Source organism: Dendrobium catenatum, unplaced genomic scaffold (genome assembly GCF_001605985.2).
Source record: "Dendrobium catenatum unplaced genomic scaffold, ASM160598v2 fragScaff_scaffold_203, whole genome shotgun sequence".
Taxonomy (NCBI): domain Eukaryota; kingdom Viridiplantae; phylum Streptophyta; class Magnoliopsida; order Asparagales; family Orchidaceae; genus Dendrobium; species Dendrobium catenatum.
In genome coordinates, this window is record NW_021318665.1 from 520,624 (window position 1) to 530,975 (window position 10,352).

At 38.6% G+C, this 10,352-nt stretch overlaps 1 protein-coding gene across 3 annotated transcripts; it reads left to right on the top strand.

The window, feature by feature from the left end:
- Positions 1–4,864: 4,864 nt before the first annotated feature.
- Positions 4,865–8,474, top strand: LOC110107510 (CAP-Gly domain-containing linker protein 1). 3 transcript variants are annotated; one of them, XM_020837784.2, is made up of 4 exons: positions 4,865–5,211; positions 5,329–6,640; positions 6,761–7,767; positions 7,851–8,474. In XM_020837784.2, exons 2-4 carry the CDS (start codon positions 5,452–5,454, stop codon positions 8,184–8,186), a joined length of 2,532 nt encoding a protein of 843 aa, XP_020693443.1. In that variant the 5' UTR covers positions 4,865–5,211; positions 5,329–5,451; the 3' UTR covers positions 8,187–8,474. The 3 variants fall into 3 exon arrangements, with proteins under 3 accessions (XP_020693443.1, XP_020693445.1, XP_028548801.1); XM_020837786.2 differs by having other exon boundaries at positions 5,401–6,640; XM_028692968.1 differs by having other exon boundaries at positions 4,865–6,640.
- The last annotated feature ends 1,878 nt before the right edge of the window (positions 8,475–10,352 follow it).

Below are 10,352 nucleotides of genomic sequence, written 5' to 3' on the forward strand. Positions count from 1 at the left end.
AAGGCTTCTCCGCCTAGCTGTGGGGGATAAAGGAGAGTCATGTTTGTAGTGCAATACACAGAGGGTGCCTCTGGGGAGTGGACGTAGGTCGAGTTGACCAAACCACTATAAATCCTTGTGTTCTTATTTTTACTGCTTCCGTATTTATTTTCTTCCGCACTTATTTTTGTGGTGATTTGGTTTGTGATAATCGTTCTTTTTGTTTAAACAAATTTTTAAATACCAATTCAGTCCCCCCTCTTGGTTAGCCTTGGGCCAGTTCTATAGGGCTTAATATCCCTAACGAACTTTCACACTAGCCCATGGTGGAGCATTAGATGGATGTATCACCAAACGAATGCAGGTTAGAAAATGATAAAAGTTGTAGTGGACTTAGAAAGTTTGGTATGCTATGTGATGTGGTACCTTTGATGTATCGTAGGAGATTTTTGAGAAGTTGAGAGTGTTGAGGAATAGGTTGATGTATGAGTTAGTATAGTCAATTCATAGTAAGGGTCGGGTGATGGTTAGGTATTGGAGTGAGCTAGTGAGGTCGTGGTAGGTGGCGGGCTCAAAGGAGGTACTAGTGGGTGTCTGATTGAAGTGTGGTTTGACTAGAGTTGACGAGGAGGTGGGCTTGCAGGAACTAAAGTAAGCTTAATTGAGAATGAAGAAAGCATAGTGCTCCTGAGAAAAAAAACATGGAATTGTGGCTGTTGTGAATTTGAATGCCCCAAAATTGGGATAGAAATCCAAGGTGTTCCATGGAAATTTTAGAATGAAGATTGTGAATGATGTGTTGAAGTTTGGAGGGAGAGTTACTGATAAGTAAGATATCTTCAACATATATAACTTGGTAGATAAAGGTTCCTTTGGACTCATATATTAGGAGAGAAGGATCAGATTGGCTTTGATGAACGCCAAGAGTAGGGGTGCTTTTTGAGGACATGAATAGCTTTCTTGAGGAGACAGACTTTGGTGTGATAGGTTGGATCTTCTGAGTTGAGACATGTATAAAGAAGGCATATGAGATGTCTAATTGATGAAGTGACCATCCTTTAGATATTTCAAGGGTGTGGACAACTTAGATGGAAGGCTTTTTAGCAACTAGATTGAATTTCATTATGTAATTGAGACCATACTCTTGTCGATGACACTGAGCCACGAAATAGGCTTTGCAACGTTGAATGGAACCATATGATTTTAATTTCGGCTGATAGGTCTATTTTCATCTTAGTATTGGTGTATTAGGTTGTTGTGATACAAGTTTCCATGTGTCCTATTTTTTGAGAGCTTTGAATTATGCTATCATGGAATTGTGCCATTCAGGATGTTGGAGAGCATCTTTGAATGTAGAGGTTTATTTAGGAGGTGTGGTAGAGGTTATTAGATTCAGAAGTTAGCGAGATTTGAGGTGTCCAATTTTGGACTAGGTAATTATGGGATGAATTGGAGGAAAGGTATGTGAGAGGTCAGGCAGCAGAAGGTATGAAGGTTGTGATGATATTGTGGTTGGGAAAAGCGGTGAGGAGATGGGAGTTGCAGGTTGAGTGGGGGAAGAGATTATGGTTGGAGTGATGGATAAATAGGTGGTAGGTGTGAGTAGTAGTGGATTGGAGGGTGGTTGAGTGGGTATGTGAGGAATGAAGCGAGTTTGTTGTGTTATTAGAAAAACTATTTCATAAAATTAAATGTGACAAGAAAGTTTTATTTTTCCTATCCAGATATCAAGGTTTTTATATCCTTTGGTAGTAGTGTTAGATTATCCAAGAATGATACAAAGGGTGGGACGAGGATGTAATTTTTAGAGAGTGGATGTTGGAATCCATGAGAAGCATGCACAACTAAGGATGCGAAGGTGGGAGTAGGAAAGTGAATTGTTAAATAGAAGTAGAAATGGTGATTATTTCTTAGGAATTGGGGTCGGCATTTTATTCATAAGGTATACAACAATAAGAGTAGCATATGGTTGGTAGGTCTAGGGAATATTGGCAGTTTGAAGTAGAGTTCAAGCAGTCTCGATGATTTTATTCTTGTGTTCGGCAAGACCATTTAGCTCAGATAAGGATAACTCGTTTGATGAAGAATGTCACGAGCTTGCAAAAATGAATGTACAAAGTGATTAATGAACTCGGTTCCACAATCAGTGTGTATAGATTTTATTTAAAAGGGTAGTTGTTGCTCAATGTATGTTTTGAATTGAATGAATAGAGTAATGACTTCAGATTTTGTAGTCATTGGAAATAACCAGATGTAGCAGGAGAAGTCATCAACCAGAAGTAAGTAATATCGGTAACCATAACTGGATAACAATGGGGGAGGCCTCCATACGTCATAGTGTAAAAGTTCTAATGGGTTACATTTTCAATTAGAAGAATGTATAAATGGTATTTTGTGGCTTGTAGAGGCTATACACGAGCAACAAGGAGGGGAATTTGCCGAAATATTAAATCTTTATTATGTTTGGAGATGACGGTGATGGTTTGAATGTGAGGAAGTCCTAGACATTGATACTAGTGGAGGTCGATTGTAAGAGATGTAGTGAGAGAATGAATGGAGGACCGATGGGGGAGCCATAATGGGTATATGCCATTATTGGAGGGACCTTGATGGATGCATTGGTCGTATTGGTTCAAAATTTTGTAACCTGATGCATCAAAGGAAATAGTGAGATTATTCTCACGGGTGAGATTTAGATCAAAATAAAATTATGAAAAATATGTATAGCATGTAGAAGATGAGATAAATGTAGCTTACAATTGGGAGTTGGAAGAATACCTTGACCGGTATGAAGAATGGAAGTAGTGGAGCAATTGACAACAGCAATTTGATCGGTTCTTGTGTAGATAGTGAGATGAATTAGGTTGTTGACGTAGGACGTCTGAGTAAACAACGCACCAAATTCTAGTACCCACTTGGTCTAGAGGAGTTGATGTCAATGAGGAGAGGAATGCCTTTGGAGTGGAGTTAGAAGATGTGGGGTTATAATTGATGTCTGGACGGTGCCAACAGTTGTTGGCGGTGTGTACTCATTTGTTGCTGATCTAGTAGACAATGGGTGGTTGTGAAGGTCGATTGTTAGGTGGATTATGAAGGATGTGTTTGGTTTAGTTGGGAAAGAATCGAGTTCTGCCTTGACTATATCGGTTTTTGCGGGTGATGTAGAGAGCTTGTGTGGTATTTTGAGGTAGTTGAGTTTTGGATGATTATGAGGCTAGATTAATCTCTTCACTTATAAGGAGAGAATAGAAGTCATCAGAGGTAATCAAAGTAAGATGGGTTATGATGGAGGTTTCGAAGGATTGGTATTGAGGAGGTAAGAGTGTATAGTATAATGTCTTTAGCGTCGATAGTAACCAATTGCTGAGATGTTGTCTACCAACATTTTGATGTCGAAAAGAATTGATTCATGAATGAGTTTTTCATAGAGATTTTATGAAGCTCATTCTTGAGCTGTATTATGCGGGAGCAATTGGTGGCATGGAGCCGATGTTCAAGCATTAGCTAGATCTCGTTGTACGTGTGTAAATATTAGACATAAGGATAGAGGTGGAGAGAGTGGAGCATAGTGTTGCTGACATTTTTGGTCTACTGAAAGCCAATGAAGATATATTGGGTTGGTGCCAAGAGGCTTGAATCAGATGTAGAGATGGTAGATGGTGTGATTTCGTCAGTGCTGAGCAGATGCTTGGAGAAGCCATTTGCGGTGAAAAGCTTAAGGATTTGGGACCTTCATATGGAGTAAGTTCCATTGGAGGGCTGAGTTGGAACGATAGTTTTGAGATTAGATAGGAAGAACTTGAGAGAAGCAGGGATGTGGGGATCTAATTAAGATAGAGGCAGACCAGCTTCACCGAGCTGTGTGGAAGATGATAGCTCCATTTCTAACATCTATATCATGAGGTATAAGGGCTCTAATACTATGAAAACTAATATTAAAGCAATAGTATTTTAAAGGAGTAAAAGACATTCACTATTGATTTTCAAAGTGGGAGTATATATAGACATCTTTACATCTGTGTGATGCTTTTACTTTACACGTGTAAGGTAGATATTATATTAGGTGGTTATAGGCATGTGGAGTGGTTTAGTTGTACGGTGTCATATGCAATAGTCGTTCTTGGTGGCTATTAGATCGACACAACTAAATATCACACAGACTAACAAAATTACACATGCAACCTATTGCGCCCCAAGAACTAGGAAGCAAGAGACATATGCCGAATAGATTACACCCTTAGCCAAAACTGTTGCAAATAAGGAACCCTTTTTATTCTATTCTTTTAATCTTTTCTGAAATTAGGGACCTTTTCTCTCTATTATGGTGGCCCTGCACTTTTTAGTTATGTTGATAAGAATCTCTGGTACAGGCCATGTTGTTGCCAGCTTTTTTTATTTTTATTTTTAATACTTCTAATGTTTGGAAATTGAAAACGTAAGACACAAATTTGATTGGGATAAACTTTAACAACAATTTTAACATTTTTTTTATGAATCAAATTGACTTGCACCCATTTATCCACGAAACTGCTCTATTTTTCGTGGGTAAAAATAAAGAGTTTAGAATTAGAAATATTGAGTAAATATTCTAAAGATGCCACACATAACTGTATCATTCTCTTCTTCTTTATCTTTCTCTATTTGTTTCTTCCCTTTCGGTAATTAATACTTAACTAATGCATTTACAGAAAGCGCTCCAATTGTAAAATACTGTTTTTCTTCTTATGATTTAATAAGAAGGCTTGTTTGTTCACATTGAACGGTCTTAAACCTCTAGTTTATACAGTACTTCAGATGTCTAACAAATCTTTGCGATTAAATAAATTCTTTTGTTCACATCCTGCTTTTATGCTTTGTAGCAACCTATCTTACATCATTAATCAATTTAAAAATGAGCAGATAAAACTGTTCCAAGTCTTCTCTTGTCCTCTCTATAGCTTATCAGCTATCTTCGTCTCTTTCTTCTAATGAAAACTATGCTCCCTCTTTCTTGGCCAGGAGTTTACTTCTGATGCAGGCGATAGGCGCCATCTTCCCTCCTCCACCAATCAGTGGAAGGAGAACATAAAAGAGAGAGAAAGAGATAGGTGGAGTTCTCTGTTCTCACAGAAAACCATGGAATCTTTTTTATGATTTAATACAGCCTTTCTGAAACTAGGACTTGATTGATCTCCCATTCTTTCACACGTGAAATTCACACGCTTTTCAAGCTACCGCTGCCGTGATTATAGGGTAAGTATGCTCCCTGTCTCCCTCACTCTCCCTCTCTCTCTCATTTATAACGAAGAAAAGTGTAGGTGTGTGCAACTAATGGAGTTATCCATGATTTGTAATACCGTTTTCTGTCAGAAAGAAGGAAGATTTGGTTATGGATTCTTCTATTGTGATTTCTGAAGTTAACATATAATTGGGTATTCTCAGCAAGCTTCCGTTTCTGTTTCAAGTTGAGTGCAAAGGGCACTGCGAAACAAAATGGCAGAAGAAGAGTTACCAAATTCGGCTGAAGAATTAAATGCACTCAGCGCATATCCGATGTACTTTGGCGTTTCGTGTGCTTTCCTTGCTCTTCAGTTCCTGTCCTCCGTGGACGGACCAAGCGCAGAGCCTGGCCAGCGAAAGTACTTGTTCGAAGAGATTTTGCTTCGAGGCAGCGCCCAGCTTTTAGGATTGTTATTTGAGAAAGCTCAAAGAAGGCATGAGTTTCTACAAGAAAATGAGAGGAAGGCCATGTTGGAAGTCGTGGAGCTGAGGCAGATTCGCGCAGAGGACGCCAAGGCCAACGAGAAGGTTATGTCCATCTTTGCAGGTCGCGAGCAGAGCTGGCAAGCAGAAAGGAGGCGCCTTTTGAATCAGATCCAGTCCCTGTCGCGTGAATTGTCCCAAGACAAGTTGAGGAATGAGGAGGTCGTCTCTGATCTAAAGAAGAGAGTTTTCGAGGAACAGCAGGCGAGAAGGATCAAAGATGACGGTTTTGAAGAAGAAGCAAAGAAAAGATTGGATTTGGAAGAGAGGCTGCGAGCTGCGCAGAAAGCAGTTGAGGAGTTGAGGGAGAAAACAAACAAGGAAGCGCAGGATCACATTTTAGAGCTCAGAAGGCATAAGACAGCTTTCACGGAGATGGTTTCCAACCAAAGGCAGCTGGAACTAGAGATGGCTCGTTTGCTTCGCCAAGCTGATGCACTAAAACAAGAGCTCGAAGAAGTTTTTGAGCAGAAGGAAGAGGCTGGAGCTATGGTGGAGAAACTTTCGGATGAGTTTGTTAAAGTTCAAAAGGACGCCGAGCAGAAAGGGAAGATTGTTTCGGCCATGCTTAGAAAAGCGAAGCACGATACAGCTGAGAAACAGGCGCTTTTAAAGGAGGTGAAGATAACTAGGGCGAAGAAGAAGCAAGCGGAGCTTGAGGCTGAAAGGTGGAAGAGCATGTTGGAAGCAAAACAGAAGAAGGGCTCACGAGAATTGCCTTCAGCTGAAGCTGGGAGTTCACGGGAAAGAGTTGCAGAGTTTCAATCAAGCACTAGGGTTGACCTGAGAACACGTTTACTTGAGTACTTGACCACAGAGAACAAAAGAGAGCCTCAACTTCCCACAGAGAAGGTGGAGAGTGTAATCAAACCAATGGAGTTTCAGGTTCAGTTCTTGAACGACAGTGATGATGATCTTGGTAAGCCTTTCTTTCCTACTTTTAGCATTCGTTTTGAGCAGTTTTCTATGCTGCAAAATAGATGCCAATTTACTCATTTTATGAAGCTTTTGCTAGAATCCTGATAGCTAATATCTGCAGATAATGTTCAAGAGCTGCAAGATTGGGTTCATCATGAAACTAAAAAATACACAACAGTGCTGGAGCAAAAACATTATTCAGAGATTGAAGCATTTTCAGAGCAACTGAGAATAAGAGATGAGAAGCTGGAGGCTTTGCACTGGCGACTACTAAGCACCGAGCTGGACTCAAAGAGGCTGCAATCTCACATCGAAGGGCTTGACGGCAGTCTTACACAGCTAAGGGATGATAACCTGAAATTGGAAGCTCTGTTATCGGATAGGGAAAGGGAACTAAAATCATTGAAGGAGAGATTCAGCCTTTATGGCAAGCATTTTCAGGTGAGCAATTCTCCTTCCATTTCCGAGTTCTGTTTGCCCCAATCTTTTGATTCATTAATGAAGGTGTCAAAAAAGGAATCGAAAGCGGATGAAAGTTCATATGAAGTAGAAAAAAATAAGCAGGAAGATAGTGAAATGAAAAATGTAGATGAAATTGTATTGCTTAGAAAAGGAAGGATTGGAATGGAAGCGGAAGCAACCATTTGTAATGATTCGTTTTCATCGAAAAACGTTTCTGGGGATCAGTCAAATGAGGAAATTTTACTTGACGATCAATCAGGAAACGTTCAAATGATCTCTCAGTCTCCTGAAGGAGAGATCGAATTAGAGAGGGATATTGGCATGGCTCTCATTCATTCCCATGCAAGGCACAATTCCTTGGAAGATGCCTTTGCCTCAGTGTCCAGTAAGTTAGCTTCTGAAGGACAGCCTTTTTTAAAGATGGATTTTCAAGCTCTTGGAGTTTCCTTCAAGATTAAAAGGCTAAAACAGCAACTTCTTATACTAGAAAACTTGGCTGGTACACATTCATCTGATCATGCAACAGACAATTCTGATTCAACTGGCAGTACTAATGAGAAGAACGTTGAGTTGAAAGGTTTAATACAAGTAATTTCCTTACTCAACAAGCAACTAAAGAGGTATCAAACTCTTGAAGAGAAGATTGATGCCTTGTGCAAAAAGATGGTAAGAAATCATAAACATTTCTTCTACATGTTTGAAGTAAGAAATACATAATTTAATACAATTTGTGACACTATATGTTGCAGCATGAGAATTCTGGGACTGTTACTGGTCGCCTTCTTCTAGATGCTGGAACTAAAGATAAAATTGACAAACTCGAACAATTTCTTGAAGAGACCTTTCAGTTACAAAGGTACATGGTTGCAACTGGGCAAAAGTTGATGGAGTTGCAGTCCAAGATAAAAAGCAGTCTTGATGGTGTTGAAGCACAAGAGGAATCAGCTGTATTTAACCTGGAGCAGTTTTTAGATGTTGTTAGGACTCTTTTCAAAGAAGTTCAGAGAGGACTGGAGGTAAGAATAGCTCGAATAATCGGTGACCTCGAGGGAACTTTAGCTAGCGATGGCATCCTTAGAAGATGATACTCTCTGATTATGATTTATTAGTCTTGCTTTAGAACGTATTATTCAAATTATTCTTGATAGTGAGTAATAAAAAGAGTATACATAAATGGATTTCATTACAAAATTCCGCCTGATGTTCCTTTTTTCCCACATATTTTACAAAGGGAAATCAAATCTCAGATAGGAGGCTAATTCAATTGCCATTGACATTTTGTTGCTTTTATTTATTTGTGTTTGTAAATTGTTTTCCATTGTAATGAGTGATTGCTAAGCAAGTTTTCTTCAATTTGTTTATATTCATGATAATCAGGTGAAGTTCCTGTTACGCTGAAGCACAAAGCAGCATAGGTGAATAGTTTCATGTTTTTGACTGAGTAGGTTATACAGGGAGAACTGTTTTCCATCCAACTGAAAGAAAATTCTGCTATGATGTATTGATTAACTTGTTTTTCCAATTGCATAAATGTTTTTGATGTTTTTTTCATCATTTAAATGTGTTTTACAATAAGTCCATCGGAGTTGCCTCAACTTTCAATGCATAGGAGCCCATGGTGCTCTATAAAAGAAGTCAATAATTCAATGGTTGGATTTTCAAGCTATTCGTCTTAATGATCAAAGTTTCGTTTGATATAAGGCTTATCGAAGATGTTTTCTCAATCTTAAATCATCTATTCAACATTCTCAAAGTAAATTTTACATAACAATTTCTTGGACAAGAATAAAATGATGTTTCAATTTTTTTTTTATCAAAATAGCATTTGTTTTTTACGATTACTTTCTTATCATAAAATAACGTGAAAAAAAAAAACAAATGAAGTTTAAGAAGTATTTTAATCGAGTGCAAATCTCAAGGCATATTTGAATCAAAAGATTCCAAAATTTTATTTAGAATCATTCAAACTCCAATTAGCAGGGATTAAGAGCCTGAAGCGTAATAGAAAATTTTAGGGTTGTTGAGTGTCAGAACATTCATGATGGTAGAAAGATATGTAGTATAAAGTTTTAGCTTTATACAATGATCCAACACATACAAATTGATAGAGGGGGTGCAAGAGTCAAAAGAAATACCAAAATATTTACATGAAAAATCTTGAAAAAGGTATCATGGGGCTTTGGTTGGTTGAAATATTTTCACTAGTGTTTGTTGTTGATTACAAATCATACCCTTTCTCAGGGGAAAGCATTGGCACATTGTAGCAATTATACATCATTTAGAGCACATTATATGATTAGAGTTGAAAAAATTAAATGGCATGAGAGCAATTTATAAAAGATTATTTTCTTATATGTTTGTTTGGCAGAACCATTGTTAGGTGATAGTGATCAAAGGATTGTAGGTGGGTGATTGAGGTCAGATCGAGGGACTGTAGTCGGGTGATGGTGGTCAGATGTATCATAGTCGAGTGCTAACGGTCAATGGAATTGTTGTTGGCTACTAAGGTTGGAGTGACCATAGTAGAGTGACTATGGCTGGAGGGGCTATAGTCAAGCAGCAATGAACGGAGGGACTGTAGTCAGTTGATAGAGGTCAAACAGACCATAGTCGAGTGATAGAGATTGGAGGGATCGTATTTAAGCGATTGAGTTTGGGTGAAGACCATGCGGTGGTGCCCAAACGGAGGTTCAACATTGATGGTTAGGTGGGTATCAACAACAATGGTTGGGTAGAGGTCCAATAATAGCAAAAATTGGGTTGATTCTTGGTGATGGCCGGTCGGTTAAAGTATGAAAGTGGCGGCTGTGCGGCTATGGTTTCTGGGCGGCAGTGCCTGGGTGGAGCTCTGAGAATTTTTAATCCTTTAAGCTCTCTTGATCTGATCTAGCCCAATATCTATGGCTCTAAATGTCACTTCAATGTAGAGAGAGAGAGAGAGAGAGAGAGAGAGAGAGGGTTTATTTTTAGATTTTGATGGTGGAGTGCATCATACCCTGACATGGGGTAGATCTAGAAAAAATTTTGAGTGATCCATCGAATTACCAATATTGATTTAGTTGATTATGAACAATTTGAAAAGTATTTAAGTGTCTTAATGATGTTATAATAAAGCGATCTTATGCTCATTATATTTTTTTCATTGACCCGCTCAATTCAACTATTAGCATGCCAAATTTGGATATTAGTTGGTCACTCTATTAATATTCTGAAGCTTCCAAATATATATCAAGTCATCGATTTGAGTTCAT